Source organism: Cnephaeus nilssonii (assembly GCF_951640355.1).
Source record: "Cnephaeus nilssonii genome assembly, chromosome: 14".
Classification (NCBI taxonomy): Eukaryota; Metazoa; Chordata; class Mammalia; order Chiroptera; family Vespertilionidae; genus Cnephaeus; species Cnephaeus nilssonii.
In genome coordinates this window covers 26,693,997-26,710,616 of record NC_137085.1, presented here as the reverse complement: position 1 = coordinate 26,710,616, position 16,620 = coordinate 26,693,997, and the positions used below count along the sequence as shown (strand labels likewise).

The 16,620-nt window shown below is 39.6% G+C and overlaps 2 protein-coding genes across 4 annotated transcripts in view; both read right to left on the bottom strand.

The window, feature by feature from the left end:
• The window catches only part of TRMO (tRNA methyltransferase O), a 39,766-nt gene extending 36,377 nt beyond the window's left edge, over positions 1-3,389 (bottom strand). For 2 of the 3 annotated variants that reach the window (XM_079790561.1, XM_079790560.1), the window contains exons 1-2: positions 2,665-3,388; positions 703-877 (exon numbers count right to left, since the gene is read on the bottom strand). In XM_079790561.1, the coding sequence (XP_079646687.1) occupies positions 703-877; positions 2,665-2,800 (311 nt within the window). In that variant the 5' untranslated portion in view covers positions 2,801-3,388. Of the gene's footprint in view, positions 1-702; positions 878-2,664 lie in introns of all 3 variants that reach the window. The other variant, XM_079790559.1, reaches the window with a different exon arrangement.
• Positions 3,390-5,283: 1,894 nt separating this feature from the next.
• The window catches only part of HEMGN (hemogen), a 46,500-nt gene continuing 35,163 nt past the window's right edge, over positions 5,284-16,620 (bottom strand). The window contains exons 3-6 of the mRNA XM_079789983.1: positions 14,950-15,072; positions 13,561-13,654; positions 7,774-8,918; positions 5,284-6,139 (exon numbers count right to left, since the gene is read on the bottom strand). Coding sequence (XP_079646109.1) covers positions 6,033-6,139; positions 7,774-8,918; positions 13,561-13,654; positions 14,950-15,025 — 1,422 coding nt within the window. The 5' untranslated portion in view covers positions 15,026-15,072 and the 3' untranslated portion in view covers positions 5,284-6,032. The remainder of the gene's footprint in view (positions 6,140-7,773; positions 8,919-13,560; positions 13,655-14,949; positions 15,073-16,620) is intronic.

Below are 16,620 nucleotides of genomic sequence, written 5' to 3'. Positions count from 1 at the left end.
ATGAAAAAAGTAACTATTTCAGAACAAACACTTAATTTTAGGTCTTCACCAGTAAAATTAGACCACTTCAGACTGCTGATGTTGGGGTGAGGAAGAATAGACAGAAAGAATTCCAAATGACACATATAACACAGGCTTTAACATAGGTAATACTGTATTATTATTATTATTGTAAAAGGTGGAAATTTATTGAGAAACAAGCAGACTCCCATTTTAAGTCAGATATTAAATATTTTAGGGTTTGTAGGCCAACCAGTCTGTGCTGTAACTATTCAACACTGCTGCTGTAGCACATTAACAAATGCATGCGGCTGTTCCCACACACTTATTTACAAAAACAGAAGGTGGTGGGATGGATTTGGTCCATGGGCCACAGCTTGCTGACTGCTGGTGCAGAGGACAGAATGACTACCCATAGACAGAATAGAGAGGGTCTACAGATTACAGCTCAACAGAAAGGTGTTGATCACAATTAGAACCAACTGCAAAAGGACTGTGCCTCCTCAGTGTACCCCAGGCTTCCCTCAGGGTGTCCAAGTTATGTAGACAATCACATGCACAAATACAGTAGAGGAATTTCATGCAACAGACAGGTTGGTCTGGATGACCGGCTCCAAGGCTGCCTCCATCAGTGGTTGCGTATCAACTGGAATACATTTTACTCAGGGGCAAGCTCTGGCCCAACGCTGTAAAACAACTTACCAAACATGAGAAAACTCTTCTAAACCCATCAAGGAATGTTCAGGATTATTAAAGATGCTCTTTCTAATTCTCAAACAAGCCCTTGAATGGCGACAAATGGATGGCTGCCTTGGAGTACCATTCTTGGCTGAGAAACAGGATTCCAAGTAGCCAATTGGCTCAGTTAAAAGATTCCCTATAGAAAAAAAAAATTAGGTAAGAAATCATTAGTCAAAAGATGTATGAAAACATGTTTTTCCTAATGCATTGATTTCATAGTTTTAAAACCTTCCAGCTGCTATACAACTACAGAACATGATTCTTACATGCAGGATAGGAATAAGCACAGGTATGCCATGGGAGTAGTACTGGCATGAAAATCACAGGGATCACAGGGAAATGGGGTGAAGTGATTCCCTAAAGTAATATGGGAGGGTTAGGGCTAGTATCGGAAGAGAAAAAGGACAAAAACAACATAGAGCTATTACACTAGCTGTGTGACCTTGGACAAAATCGCTTACGTCTCTGAATCCCAGTTTTCTCAGCTATAAAACAAGGATAATAACAACTGTATTACAGTTATAAGATTATAAAAGATGTAAAGCACCTAGTACAACAGAAGGTGCTCAGCAACGAGTGGTTTTTAAAGCCCTTGCTCAGGCTTTTCCTTCAACAATATTACAACTATATTAACTGTGTAATAAGAAAAAAAAACAGTAAGTTACTGATGTAGAGGTTCTGTACACAATGTTTATTTACAAGTCTTGTGCAGGCAGAAAAGTTCAAATGGTAGGTCCTTTCCATTTCTTGCCTGAACTATTAAATTACTCTTGTTATGTCTCCCCTCTGCCAGTCCCTCCCCTCCTCAATACACACTACTCAAATCCTCCAGACTCTGGGTTCCTTATGTCATGCTACTAACTTTAACTTTCCATGTTTCCCACTGTTAACAGATGGTGCATTTCTTAGCCTGGTGTTCAAGGTTCTCTATAATGTGAATCCAATCAATGGTTCCCAAAACGCCCTGTTCCATCAAATACTTCTGGATTTAGTTTCCTAATCCCAGGCACCTCTGAGCCAGGCTCTTTCCTGCCTGCTAAAATGCTAGATTTGTAATCCGGCAGTGTGCAACTTTTTAAAAAATGAGCACAACCTTTGACCAGGTAACAGTACTTTTAGGAAATTTAAGTCAAACATTTAGAGCATACACAAAACTTTTAGTTTCAAGAACTTTCATTTAGTTTAGAACAATGAAAACTGTCAATAACCTAAATGCCCAATAATAAGGAATTTAAGTTAGAGGACATCTATAAAACAAAATAGTTAACCCCTTAAAATTAAAATGACTGACCAGAGATTTTTATGAATCTTAAGTTTTTAGGGGGTCATATATCAACTCATATTTCTAGGGTGTGTGCAGTAAAACAAACATCAAGATATTCCCAATGGTTTTCTCTGGGTGATGGCTAATTTTCTTCCACTTGCATCCTCTGGTTTCTAAAGTTAATATAGTTTGCTCTACATACAGAGGTGAAAGTAAAGAGAAGCAAACTCATTTCCATCTTTCCGGGCCCAGTTTAAAACTATTTCCTCCCTCTGGCCTTTCCAGGCTTTCCTCATTGCCTACAGCACAGGGTGCCTCTCACTGGTGGCACTAATTCCTAACCCGCACACCACCAGCGGCACATATCCCAGCTCTCCTATAAGAACAAAAACTCCCTAAGAGGGCCGTTACACTGGACGCGGCTAGTTCAACCACCGCGCCGTGACCGGGCGGACCTCAGCTACCGAGAAACACGATGACGCCATCCAGCCCGCCTAGGCACGTCACGTGGTAGGCGAAGCACGTGAGCCGTGCCTTCGCGGTAAATGTGACGCACGTCAAAACAGGGTTTTGCATTTCTCGTCCCTCTCTGCAGGGAAGCGGGCTCTCCACACCCAGGCCTCTTCCGAGCGCGAAATCGCCAGCCTCTCAGAAGTTACCTGTCTCCAGAGCCGGTTTCACGCACCCACACGGGGTCGCTGTGGGGCGACGCCCTGGTTCCTCCAAGCCGCGCATGGCTACTGGTGACAGAGGCGCCCACCCGACGCGTCCTAGCCTTCCGCTTCCGGTCTGCATGCCTGGCGCCTGCGCAGCGGCCGCACCCGCCAGGTGGTGTCAGTATCCGGCGCAGGCGCAGGCGCAGGGGCTGGGGCGCGCGCGATGTTCTCGGGCAGCCCAAAGGTTACCTTTACTCAGAGGTGTTTGTCGTCCCGTTCCTCTCCCGTTACGGGGTTCCTCTCCGGAACCGAACAGGTATCTTAGTTGTCTCGTGCGGACTCACTGCAGTTGCTAGCCCTTTCAGAGCAGCCAGCGACTCCGAGTCCCCGCCCTTCCCAAGGGTGGGGGGCGGGGAGGGCACATCCAAGAAGATTTAAAAGATGTCTGTCTCGAAATAAGCAACCTACATATCAAGCGCATGACGCTAATATTTAAAGAAAAAGAATGTGGGGCGGGGGGGAAAGAATGTGTACGTGCAATCACCAAATAGCAAAATGATCGGATGTTAGGAAATGTTTAAAATTCTTAGGTGGTGGGAATACCCATACATTTATACTTGTATGTATGCTCCCGTTTTTCCGTAATAGGAGTGATTTACCAGAAAGGAATCCAACTAAACCTTGTTTCGAATAAAATGGATGGGAAACCCCATACCGGATTAGTGGTTAAGAATTGGGACTGTTGTGCTCCCTACCTCAAGGAAACTGAAATGAGAATGAAATGGAGAGTCAACATGCCTTTTACATTGAAGGGATTAGGGTCGTTGTTTCTGGGCAGCTCTGAAAAGTTGAGGGACAACGAGGATCCTTATTTTAAATCCCATTCGATGAGCAGTTATCCCTGTAGGATAGCCTATCCTTTTACTCACTTGTAACATCATCTGTCATCTATTTTAAGTTTCTCTGTATGCATTTTTCTGTTTCTGGGCACTTTATCCAGTTGGTTCACGTGGTGTGGTGGTAGGATGGAGACATATTGCCTACAATATAAATTATTCAAAAGCATACAAATCCACAGACTTAAAAGCTTAACCATTTTTTAAAAAGCTGTTTCTAAACTGTCCATTTGTTATGAACTAATAGGTCATTAGTAGAAAATAATCAGCAGAAAGAGCCAAGGATTTAAAGAGAACGTGGTTTAAAAAGAAAGGCACTTGACAATTTGGAAAAGAATGCTATTATTCTGTTTCCACTTGGAAACAGCTCTGTGTAGCTGAAGAAACAAGTTGGAGAATTGCTGAGCTATATATACATTGTAAAACTGGCGTGGTAATAGCTGTGTTTGCCACTAGATGGTGGTGCTGTGGAAAGTGAGTCTTCCTTAATATGTGGACAGTCTAGTGTAGAAAATGAGGTATTTATTTGCCTTCCCTGCCTTAAACTCATATATAATGACATTCACACACACACAAAAAAATACATTCATTACCAAGTGTGACAAGTACTGAATTGCAGAGCAGACTTGGAAACACTAATGAAGTAGACTGCTACCTCTTCAAGGTAATGTAACAATCTTAATTTTTTAAGTTTTGGTATGTGGACCATGGTTATAGAAGATGTCAACTGGGTGAGAGGTATACAGGAATATCTGTACTATCTTTACTTTTATGTAATTCTAAAATTATTCCTCGAAAAATCATTTAAAGCAAAATAAAAAATATACCTATGTCTGGATGTCATCCTAGACAGGTGAATAGAAGCCCCGGGGAGGTGTCCGGGCATCTGTAATTTTGAAATCTTCCCCAGTGGTTCTTATATACCAAGAGGGTTGAGAACCACTGTTCTACACCATGAATGCTTGAGAGACTAGGGTTGTCTTGTTCTTTACTGTCGCCTACACCTACATAGAAGTTTCTTAGGCAACTGTGCCCTTGCTGAACCAAACTTTCAGATTTCTTTCCACCCAGAATAGTTCCTGCTCCTGCCCCCAGCCTCTCCTCATTTTCAGTTAATCCTGACCATTATCACCAAATAAATACTCCTAAAATACTAAAACTGCCACTTCATTGTTCAAAAGTCTTACTTAGTTCCCCATTACCTAACAAGTAAGGGATAAACTTCTTAGTTAAGTATTCAAAATTCTGTTCACTCTAATAATACAAGATTTTTAGGTACTAGGCTGCTGTTCCACAGGGACCCTGTATTAACTGAACATCCTGAACACTTGAATTCACTCCTCTCTGTAATTCACTCCACGGACCATAATAATCTGTTATCCTCACCTATAGTGTAAATCCTCTCCATCTTTCAAGGCTCCACTCATGTGTAATTTTTCAGGTCACTTCAACAAAAGAGAGCATTCCCTTTATTGTATCTGCTGTTCAAATGGCACTATCATTTACTATTTTCTTTAGTAATTATTTGTTTCCTGTTTTATTCCCCCGTAAGACTATAGATTAAACACCTGATGGACAAAGTGTTATAAGTCTTCTAACTTTCGAAATGCTTACCAGGATGTATTCCACACAATTAAGCATGTAATAATGATTTAATGTACAAATACAATATATAAAAAGTAAAAACAGAAAATTCAAATTCAAATACATAATACATTCAGCACTATAAAATATCTTTGGAGTCCCAGAAAGATAAAATTAACTTAAAAAACAACAACTAAAACCTCAATAAAATTTTGATGCTATTGTTACATTATTAGTTGAACAAAGTTTATAAGAAAAGTATATACTCACCCAAATTTTAAGTGCTCAGATTTATTAATTTTTCTGCTCTTAAGAATTAATCAAGCCCTAGCTGGTATGGCTCTGTAGATAGAGCGTCAGCCCATAGACTGAAGAGTCCCAGGTTCAATTCCAGTCAAAGGCACATACTTCAGTTGCAGGCTCAATCCCTGGCCCTGGTCAGGATGCGTGCGGAAGGCAACCAATCCATATGTCCCTCTTACATTGATGTTTCTCTCCCTCTGTCTCTCCCCCTCCCTTCCACTCTCTCTGAAAATCAATGAAAAAATATCCAGAGGTGTAAATTAAAAAGTAATTAATAAAAAATAATTATTAGGGGTAAGTTAATTATTCAGCCCTCCCCTTTCCCATTTTCGTCTTTTCCCACCACTATCCTCACCCCAATATACATACACACACACACACACATGCACACACACACTGTAGGTTATTGTCTATGTAGTAGAGCCTGAAAAACACATTAGTTCTCTCTTTCAGATATGGTCTATACATGGAAAAAGAACACACTATTAAAATATTAATGAATATTGTAGAGATTGCTACAATATTTTGAGAAAAATCACGTGGAATAAGATGTGTATTTTGTTGCACAATTGTTATGATTGAGCATTGTTAAAACAAAACATAACTATAGACATCATTTTCTGGATGAATCTCTTGAGGAACGTTTGGAATTGCTGGTGTCTCTGGTTCTTGTGCTTTGGGTTTTTCTTTCATTTCTGTAAAATCAAATAAAATATAAAAAGAGGTTCAATAAGTGGATTTGGGACAATTGACTATCCATTTGAAGAAAAACAAAACTCTACCTCAGACCTTGCACAAAAACAAATTACAGATGAATTAAAGATTTAAATATTAAAATACCATAAATGTTGTAGAAATATAGAATGTTCCTATAATTTTTGGATTATAAAGGCCTTTCTAAGCAGAACACATACCAGAAACCATAAAGGAAAAGATTGACACATTTGAACAACTAAAAACTAAAATTAAAATTTAAATGTTGTCATATACAAGACAAAAAGCACTATAAACAAAGTTAAACCACAAACAACAACTGGAAAAATATATACAACTTATATGTAGGGAAAGGTTTAATAACTATTATTTAAAGAGATTTTTAACCAGCCAAAAAATGATAGGTATCCCAAACTTAAAACAGAACAAGGATTCAAACAGGCAATTCTCAAAAGAAAAAGTTCAAATTCCTAATAATTATGAAAAGATGTCAAGTAGCATTAGTCATCAAAAAGGTGGCAATTAAAACAACTAGTGTTTTTTTTAACCTAGCAGGTAGGCAAAGATTTTTAAAACATTACTTGGAACCCTACTAACCCCATGGTTTTGTTGCACTCTTAAGGAGAAAAAGTAAATCAACTATCAAAAGGATTTCTTTAGAAAACAATTCCTTGGAGAAAACTATGGTCTGACAGTCTCAGCCCATTTTCTTTTTCTTTTCTTTTTTGTTAATCCTCACCCAAGGATATTTTTCCATTGATTTTTAGAGAGAATGGAAAGGAGGGGAAGAGACAGAAACATTGATGTAGAGAGACACTTCAATTGGTTGCCTCCTGCATGTGCCCTGACCAGGGCCGGGGATTAAGATGCAACCAGTATGTGCCCTTGACTGGAATCGAATCCGGGACTCTTCAGTCCGCAGGCTGATGCCCTATCCACTGAGCCAAACCAGCTAGGGCAGCCCATTTTCTTATAGTATAATCTACAGCACTGTACAAAGAGAATAGAGATTCTCAGTTATGTCCCTGAGGCAAGTCAAATTGAAGAAATGTCACATTCTTTTCAAAATTCTATACTTAGGAGAAAGCTTTTCAGACAAATAATAAAATAGAAAGGGTTTTTGGTAAACATGATAAATCTTGGTAACAGGAATCATATTTTACACCTTTGTATCTTCTTCAGTACTGTACGCCATGCATTTACTTGCCTTTTGCTTGCCAGGAAATTTTAATGCTCAAGAAAAACTTTATTCAAGTTTTCTTGTAAATCTGAACTTAATTATCCTTTAAAATATTTTGCACACACATTATCCTATATTGGGTTCATTTCTTTCACTGGCTAAAGCTTTCCGAAATGGATAGCATGTACAAGTAACTACTATACACACTTATATTTTCAATTATTTTCTTTTAATTCTTTGAAAATGTGCCCAACAGACATTGGTTAAATGAAAAACTAGCCAATGACATTAATGATACCCCTTGAGATGACTGGGGATAACCAAGGATTGTCAAAGAAGGCTGTAAATCACCACTCTGAGGGAGTTATAACTATTTGGTGCTCTAATTATAAATGGAAACAGGTCATTGACTTGTCCCCTATAAACCACCCCTACCTCGAGAAAAAGTAGAAACATCCTTAGCATCTTCCTGGTGTTCTTTAGGATCCTGGCCATGGGGCCCATCTGCTTCTTGGTTTGGTTCAGGAAAGCATTCTATAGGCACATTCTTACTTTCGTATGTCTTAGTGGAGAGGTCTTCAGGCCCAGGTGTTTCTTGATGTATTTCAGGTGCACAGTCTTCAGGCCCTTGTTTTTCTTGGTATATATCAAGTGCACAGTCTTCAGGCTCAGGTGTTTTTTGGTAAATGTATATTTCAGATGGACATTCCTCATGAGCAGGTGTTTCTTGGATTGTCTTATAAGAGAGGGCTTTGGGCACAGAAATTTCTTCATATGCTTTATGAGAAATGTGTTCAGGTTCAACTGTTTCTTGGTATGCTTTTGTAGAAAGGTCTTTAGGCTCAGCTATTTCTTGTTGTATTTTAGGAGGAAAGCTTTCAGTCCCAGCTATTCCTTGACCTGGTTCAGTACTGTCTTCCTTGGGTTCAGCTCTTTTTTGGTATGTTTCAAGAGTGTAACCTTTAGGCACTTCTGGTTTGGGGTATACTTCAAGAGAGCATCCTTCCATGCCAGGATATGTTTTAGAAGGAAGGGCTTTGACTACAGATGTTTCTTGGCACATTTTAGGAGAGAGGTCTTCAGGTTCAGCCATATCATGGCATATTTTGGAAGAATGGTCTTGAATTACAGCGATTTCTTGGCACAATTTAGGAGAGAGGTCTTCAGGTTCAGCCATATCATGGCACATTTTGGAAGAATGGTCTTGAATTACAGCGATTTCTTGGCACATTTTAGGAGAGAGGTCTTCAGGTTCAGCCATATCTTGGCCTATTTCAGAAGGGTGGTTTTGAACTGTTGTTTCTTGGTACTCAGAAGAATTTTTCTGACATATAATGCTTTCTTGACCTATTGCAGAAAGTTTTTTCTCAGGTTCAATTCTCTTTGGGGAGGATACTGAAGGGAGAGCTTCAGTTACACTCCTAGGTGATTCGTTTTCTTTATCTGTAGGTGCCAGTGCATTCTCCATCATTTCCTTTTCTAATTGTGACTGAGGCTCTACCTTTAGTTCTGTATTTTGCTGGTTCTTTTTGCCTCTTTGATTTCCTTTTCCTGTTCTCTGCCGCTTGTATTTTTTCTCTCTGTGGAGAGATCAGAATTAGTATCAGCAACAGGGCTAAAGAATTCAGGTAAGTGCTTGGTAATAACAGTCCAGGTATCCCACTGCCTTGTTTCACAACCTTTGAACAAGTCACTTAATCTCTCTGGGCCTCAACCTCCTTGTTTGCCAAATGAAGGAGCAGGGCTAGATGTACTCAATTGTCAGGAGATGAATGTCCCTCAGGAACTTTGTGTCTCTGATGCCTTGCTCACCAGGAAGTGTAGTGTTTGTTTGAGAGTATATACTTAATTGGTTATGAAGATGTATAATTATGCTATAAATGAATAGATTAGCATTCTGGTTTATACACTAGTCTCTTTGGGTTTAGTCTGTTTGAGTTGGTCCTGCTATGTCCTGGGTAAACTCATACATTTGCGTTTCTACATCCTTAGTCCAGGCACTGCTCCTTGTCTCTGCAATCTGCAGGTGGATGATGTATATGGCTTGCTTATCTAATACAGCGTCTTGAGCGCTCGCTTCAGCAGCACATATACTAAAATTGGAATGATACACAGAAGATTAGCAAAAAAAAAAAAAGTCAAATGAGTTTTACTGTAAGTTGGATCACAAGCTGCAAAAAACATTTCTTGAGGTTAACAAGCCTGGTGGAAAGGCATGAGTGGCCATGTCATGCTTACTCTGAAGTAATAGCTAGATTAAAGATCTAAAGATCAAAGGATGTACATGGAAATTGCAACCAATGACAAATTGTTGGGTACTGCAAATATAACCAAATACAGATGGCTAATACAGATGGGCTCAGGGAGGAGAAAAAGGTTATAAATAAACACTTCATCATTTTTCTAAACCTATTGAAATTCTGTCCCATGCTACCTGTTCCAAAGAGCCTTCTCTTACAAACCAGAGGGCTGAAATGCTCTCCCTGCTTAACACTCCTTTGTGATTTATTAGGAGGATCATGCTTAAGGCAAGGAACAGAGGCTGCCTCAATCCATAGTTATTTCTGGAGAAACCTTTTAAAAAAATAAACTAGATATTCTTTAGTGATTAAACCAGTGTCTTTTTATAACTTTGTAATGCTCATAGTTCTTTGTACACCTTAAAAATGTATATATACTCTATTTTGTGTGTTTGAAAATTTTCATAATCAAAAAAATTTAAAGATTGCCTCACCAAAACCAGTTTAAAGTCAATATTAAAAGGGTATATATGCAATAGGATAGTCAAAATATTAAAATTAGAAGAAAAGGGAATCTAAAAATGGTGGTATGAAACCTCAACATTTTAAAATATAACTCCAAGTAACCAAGGTAACAAGGTAAATTATAAAATCCTTATTGTCAAATTATCTAAGTTATTCAGGAAACACTTTTTCCTAGATATTAAGTCCTAAATAATTTGTTATGTCTAAATGAGGAAATCTGAGTAATATAAATGTCCCATGTTCTTCCTGGTAGTTTTTCAAAAGATTCTGTCATTTATCAACTATGTGATTGTGGGCAAGTCACTTAACTGCTCTATGCCTTGATTTCTTCATAGATTAAATGGAATATATAGTATCTCCCCAACCTCATGTGATTGTTATAAGAATTGCATATAATAACTTATATGAATGAATTATCCAAATATAAAGTAGCACTCTTGTATTCCTATAGGAAACTTATAGTGCTTCCCATGTGCCAGGCACTGTTTTAAGTAATTTCCTTATCTACATAAAAGGCTGATATGCAAAGTGTTCCCGCAGGAGTTCGACCAGGAGACCTGGCGTTCTATCGCTTGCTATGACGTGTGCTGACCACCAGGGGGGCAGCGTGGAATGAAGGAAGGCCCCAGCTGGCAGCTGGGGAAGGGAGGCCCCGGCTGGCAGCTAGAAGGCCCAAATTGGTCCTGATCGCTGGCCAGGCCTAGGGACCTCCGAATTTCGTGCACCAGATCTCTAGTTCTTATATAAGGAATAATGATTTCACATCAACTTTTGAAGTGGATACTATTATCTCCATTTTGCCGATGACAAAACTGAGGCCCAGAAAGAGGGAGTAAATAATCCAAGATCAAATGCCTAGGAAGTAGGGGAGCCAGGCTTCTAATCTAATCATCATGGCTTTAATAGCCAGGCTCTTAGTCATTACACCTGCTGCTTCTCTCTGGAACTACTAAGGTTTCACTGTGTGGTATGCTGTAGTGAGAACAGTACTCAGTACAGAAATGTGTCACCAGAGCAAGAACAGCCAGCTGCTAAGAGGTTCACGAAGGTGTCATGTACTTCAGTTACTTCCTCAGCCTTGGCTCCCCAGTCCAGCAAGCATAGAAACCCAATTCTATCAGCATATTAAGACTAGCTCCTTTTATCAGGGGCAGAGCTCATCAACCAGCTCAAATAGACTGATATGTAAACCCAAAGGCCCATTTTTAAAATATATATATTTTATTGATTTTTTACAGAGAGGAAGGGAGAGGGATAGAGAGTTAGAAACATCGATGAGAGAGAAACATCAATCAGCTGCCTCCTGCACACCTACTGGGGATGTGCCCGAAACCAAGGTACATGCCCTTGACCGGAATCGAACCTGGGACCCTTCAGGCTGCAGGCCGACGCTCTATCCACTAAGCCAAACCAGGTAGGGCCCAAAGGCCCATTTTTAAAAAAATTAATTTCAGAGAGGAAGAGAGAGGTAGAAACATCAATGATGAGAGAGAATCATTGATCATCTGCCTGCTGCACACCCCCTACTGGGGAGCGAGCCTGCAACCCGGCACATGCCCTTGACTGGAATCGAACCTGGGACCCTTCAGTCAAAGGCCCATTTTTAAATGAACAGTGAGAAGTGCAAAGTCACACAGCAAAGAATATTTGGGCTGATAAATGAATGCACTCTTTCTCTGTAGCAAGTACTTGGGAAGCCAATTAATGATCAGAAGGTTGCTGGGCAAATATAGAATTCGGAGAGCTAACTGGATACTCTTCAACATCTGCCACAGGACCCAAGTATAGATGTTTCTGCTAAAAAATAATAAACATATTCCTGAAAAACTTCACTTTCTGAAAAATCATGCACTAAAAGTAACAGTGGTTATGGGGAAAAATGAGCTGGGGCAAATGACTCAAAACCTATACAACTTTTTCAACACTAGCAGAAACAATAATTGGTACTTGAGATAACTTGGATAGTCCAGACAGGTAAGTAATCATGACTGGAGGCTGCCTCAGGGGATAATAAAAATGCCCCAAAACAATCGTGTAAATGCAGGTTTGCAGGTGCTGAGATTATGCAAATAAGGGCGGCACTTTGAGCCAGGGAGGTTGTCATTAAGTTGAGCACAGGGGGAAGTGCAACCTGCTACCCTTCTCTTGGGGGAACAGCCCTGAATGCAGTCTGAAAAGGATCCTGCCTAAACAGCAGCCACGATAAAGGCTTTTTCCTTTCCTTCTATTCCCAATATTCTGGCTCCTTTGGCTAGGAAAAATCATGAATCAACACAACTTGCACATGATACTGACAACATTCTCCTATTTACCAATGGTATGTGCAGTATTGTAGCAGAAGACAAATACCCTTTTTTAAGAATAGTGCTTAGATCAGTGCTTCTCAACTGGGGGCCATTTTGCTCCCTCTCCACCTGCCCCAGGAGACATTTGACATGTTGACATTTTTGGTTGTCATAACTGGGGAGAAAAGAGGATTGCTATTGGCCAGATGTTTCTAAACATCCTCAATGCACAGGACAACCTCTCACACTAAGAAGTATCCTGCCCACAGTGTCAACAGTGCCAAAGCCTGGCTTCGATAGATGCTGTGCTCCTTGGCTCCTTGGTCTCCTCTTTTCCATCTCCAAGCAAGAAATATCCTTTTTCAATCATATTCTAAATGGATGCAGTTTGATGCTGCCTAATTTATAATCATGTTCTTGTATTCCCTCCCTGGGATGACAGACAGGTGACTTAGATGGGAGATTTAAGAACTCCCAAACTATCTTGTCACATCACTCATTTACAGTGTTTTGGTTTCCTTCCTGGAGAGTTAGTCACAGTCATTCGATAAGGATTACTAAGGAAGCTTGGAGAACAAGCTCAGAGATTTCTTCAGTGGTATCTCTTGCTCCCAACAACAAAATTCTTCTGTGTTTATATTACCAGAGTGGTTGCACACCAGGCCTCTGGACAGCGTAATTCGATTGCCTGGTGTTTTAATTTAAGGAGACGGGAGATAAATTTCTGTTCTTACCACTTTATCAGCTGTGTGACTTTAGACAAGAGATTTAACCCATTGGACACTTGCTTTCCTTTTTTTTTTTTTTTAATAGGTATAACAGCTCCTGATTTACAGGATAGTTGGAATGATAAAATATAGTGTGTGAAAGTGCTCAGCAGTACTTGGCACATAGCATTTGCTGGATAAATATCAGCTCCTTGCCCAGCTGGTGGATTGAGCATCGTCCCATGCACCAAGAGGTCACTGGTCTGATTCCCAGTCAGGGCACATGCCCGGGTTTGGAGCTCAATCCCCAGTTGGGAACATGCAGGAGGCAGTTGATTGATGTTTCTCCATTGATGTTTCTACCTCCCTTTCCCTTTCCCTCTCTATCTAAAAATCAATAAAAACGTGTGTGTTTTTTTTTTAAAAAAAAAATCAGTTCCTTTTTCCCTTGTAAGGATACCATACCCAAATTGCCATTGTGAAGTTTGCTTTTCTTGTGCTTCAGCTTTTCTTTTCCTGAGCTGCTCTCTGTTTCGCAAACTCCAAGTTCCAATCACTTCTGTAAGATCAAAATGAAAGTTATAGGAGATAGCAACAAATTCTGATATTTATCAGCAAGAGTTCTATGGCAAAAGACTCTATGCTGGGTGTCTACTTCTTTCCTAGCTTTTTGAGGACAAGGACTCTACCTTATTTATCCTCGTACTTCCAAAGAATGCCTAGGAGCAAACAGTAAACCTTTTAAAATGAAAAGGTCAGTTTTTGTATATAACTGTACTACCAACCTATTAATTTCTTCAAAATATTTTTCACATATTGTATACGTATAAAATAAAAGAAAAAATCAGCCATGTTCTTCCACCTTTAACATTATAACCTGTTTTCATTTTATTCCTCATACCCATCTAGCTCCTATGTTATACAGAATTGTAATGAGAATATACCACAATTTTATCATTTATTAACCAAACATTATATCAGGTCATTTTCCATGATCTGGTCTTCATAATTATAACTTTAATGACTGCATGATACTTAATCAGGTTGATGTGTTCTCATTTACCCAGTCTTTCTACTTGTGTTGAACATTTAGGTTGTTGCCAATTATTTTTTTGCCGTTGTAAATAAAACTATAATAAGCATACTCATGCATACAGCTCTCTTTTTTCCTTTGGATTTTTTCCGTAGGATGATGTTTCTCTAAGTTCTTTGGAATATTAAAGGTATCATCAAAAAAAGGTTCTGGTGCTGTCCAAGTTTGAGAAACATTAATGGGTCATTGATGTAGACTTTCTTAGAACCTGTGGAGTTATAGCAAATTTGCACTAGGAAACCCCCAAAAAGAGTGTAGGAATCTAGGAGTTCATCAAAACGTCAAAGGGGCCCAAGGCACGAAAACATTTAAAAACACTGTCTCAAGGCCTAAATTCTGCAAGACATTTTGAGAAACGCTGCTTTAGGATAGACCCAATGAGTAAAATTAGTGAACCAAAAAAATAAGGACTACAGTTCCTGCTACTTATTGCTATAAACTTCCCAAAAGTTATACCAAATTTACATACCATAGATACACATGGGTGTGTACTTGTTTAACCGCAACCATCCAGTATTGGGTATTTTCACTATCTTTCATTTAAATGTATTCCTTATTAATAATTTACTTATTATTTCCTTGTGTTTCTCTGGCTTATTAGAATCCTAGCACTAGAAGTCACCTCATGAAGATATACAACCCCTCTTCCCACCTGTGGTTATATGAATGTACTCAATCATGCCCCTTTCTGCCAGATCCATAAAAAAGAGGAAAATAATCATAGTCCCAATTCTTCCAACAGCTACAACCTCTTTCATTACCTGGAACGTAGTTTTCTTGGTGAGAATCAGGTGTCTGATGCAGTGTCAAACGAGATTGGTTCTTTCCCAAATCCATCTTGCTGCAATACCTTCCTGCTATTTGGTCCGACTTTCTCAAGGTGCCTTTTAAAAAATTTTCAAAAGCAATTAACAGCTAAAACACACACACAAGTTCACTTGTCACTTGACTTCCCGCCTAAAAGTTTTATCTGGTTGGACCACAGCTGCTGGCTACTTCTACTTTCTTTATCACAGTGCACAGGTGTGAGTAGGGGTCATGGCTGCTGCTCTGTCCCCACCCTCTAGCACAGCTGCTAGTTATACAGGAGCCCACGGCCCCAGCCTGGCATGGCACAGCCTTTGATACAGCAGCCACTTGGTTCTGTATGCCAACAAGTACCCAAGTCTCACGTTCTGTTTTACAGAGGGGGTGGCATAGGTAGAACACTAGTCTAGGATCTCACCAGATCCATGTCCTAGAACAAGTCACCCACCCCTTTCTGTAGCTCTCTTTCCTTATTTGCAAAGTGGGTAAAAATAATTCCTGACTTGCGCACCTCACACAGTTTTTGTGAAAGTGAAAATAATAAATGTGAAAATTATGAAGAGTGCCATATACTTGTGAAATTAATCTTACATTGTTTTTCCCATGTGGCATTTTTTTAACCTTAATCTGTTGCAAATTAATGTAAAGTCTTGCTGTATGTGCTGTTATAGACTTAGATTAATAGGCGTATAGACCTAAAATAGGATAAACAATCCAATCAAAAAATGGGCAAAGGACCTAAATACTAGCAGACACAATCATCTGAGAGATGCAAGTCAAAATGACAATGAGGTACCATCTCTCACCTGTCAGATGGCTATCATCAACAAATCAACAAACGACAAGTGCTAGTGAGGATGCAGAAAAAAAGGAACCCTCGTGCACTGCTGGTGGGAATGAAGACTGGTGCAGCCACTGTGGAGAACAGTACTAGTATAGAGTTTCCTCAAAAAATTAAAAATGGAACTCCCATTTGACCCAGTAATCCCACTTCTAGGAATATGTCCCAAAAAATCAGAAACACCAATCAGAAAGGATATATGCACCCCTATGTTCATAGCAGCACAATTTACAATAGCTAAGATTTGGAAACAGCCTAAGTGGCCATCAGCAGATGAATGGATTAAAAACCAGTGGTACATCTACACAATGGAATACTAAGCTACTGTAAAAAAGAAGGAGTTCTTACCATTTGCAACAGCATGGATGGAACTGGAGAGCATTATGCTAAGCGAAATAAGTCAGTTGGAAAAAGATAAATATTACATGATCTCACTCATTTGTGGAATACAATGACCAACACAAGCTGATAAACCAAAATAGATCCAGAGAAGCATCGAACAGACCATCAAACAGAGGAAAGACAGGGGAAGGGTGGGTAAGAGATCAACCAAAGGACTTGTATGCATGCATATAAGCATAACCAATGGACACAGACATTAGGGGAGGGGGAGGGCATGTGCTGGGGGGCTGGGAGCAGGCTGGAAGAGGTAAATGGGGTGGGGTGGGGGGGGGAAAGGAGGCATATGTAATACTTTAAACAAAGAATTTAAATTAAAAAAAGACCTAAAATAGGAATTCAAAGCAAATTTGAACCCTTTTCTGCTAACCCAGTGGTCGGCAAA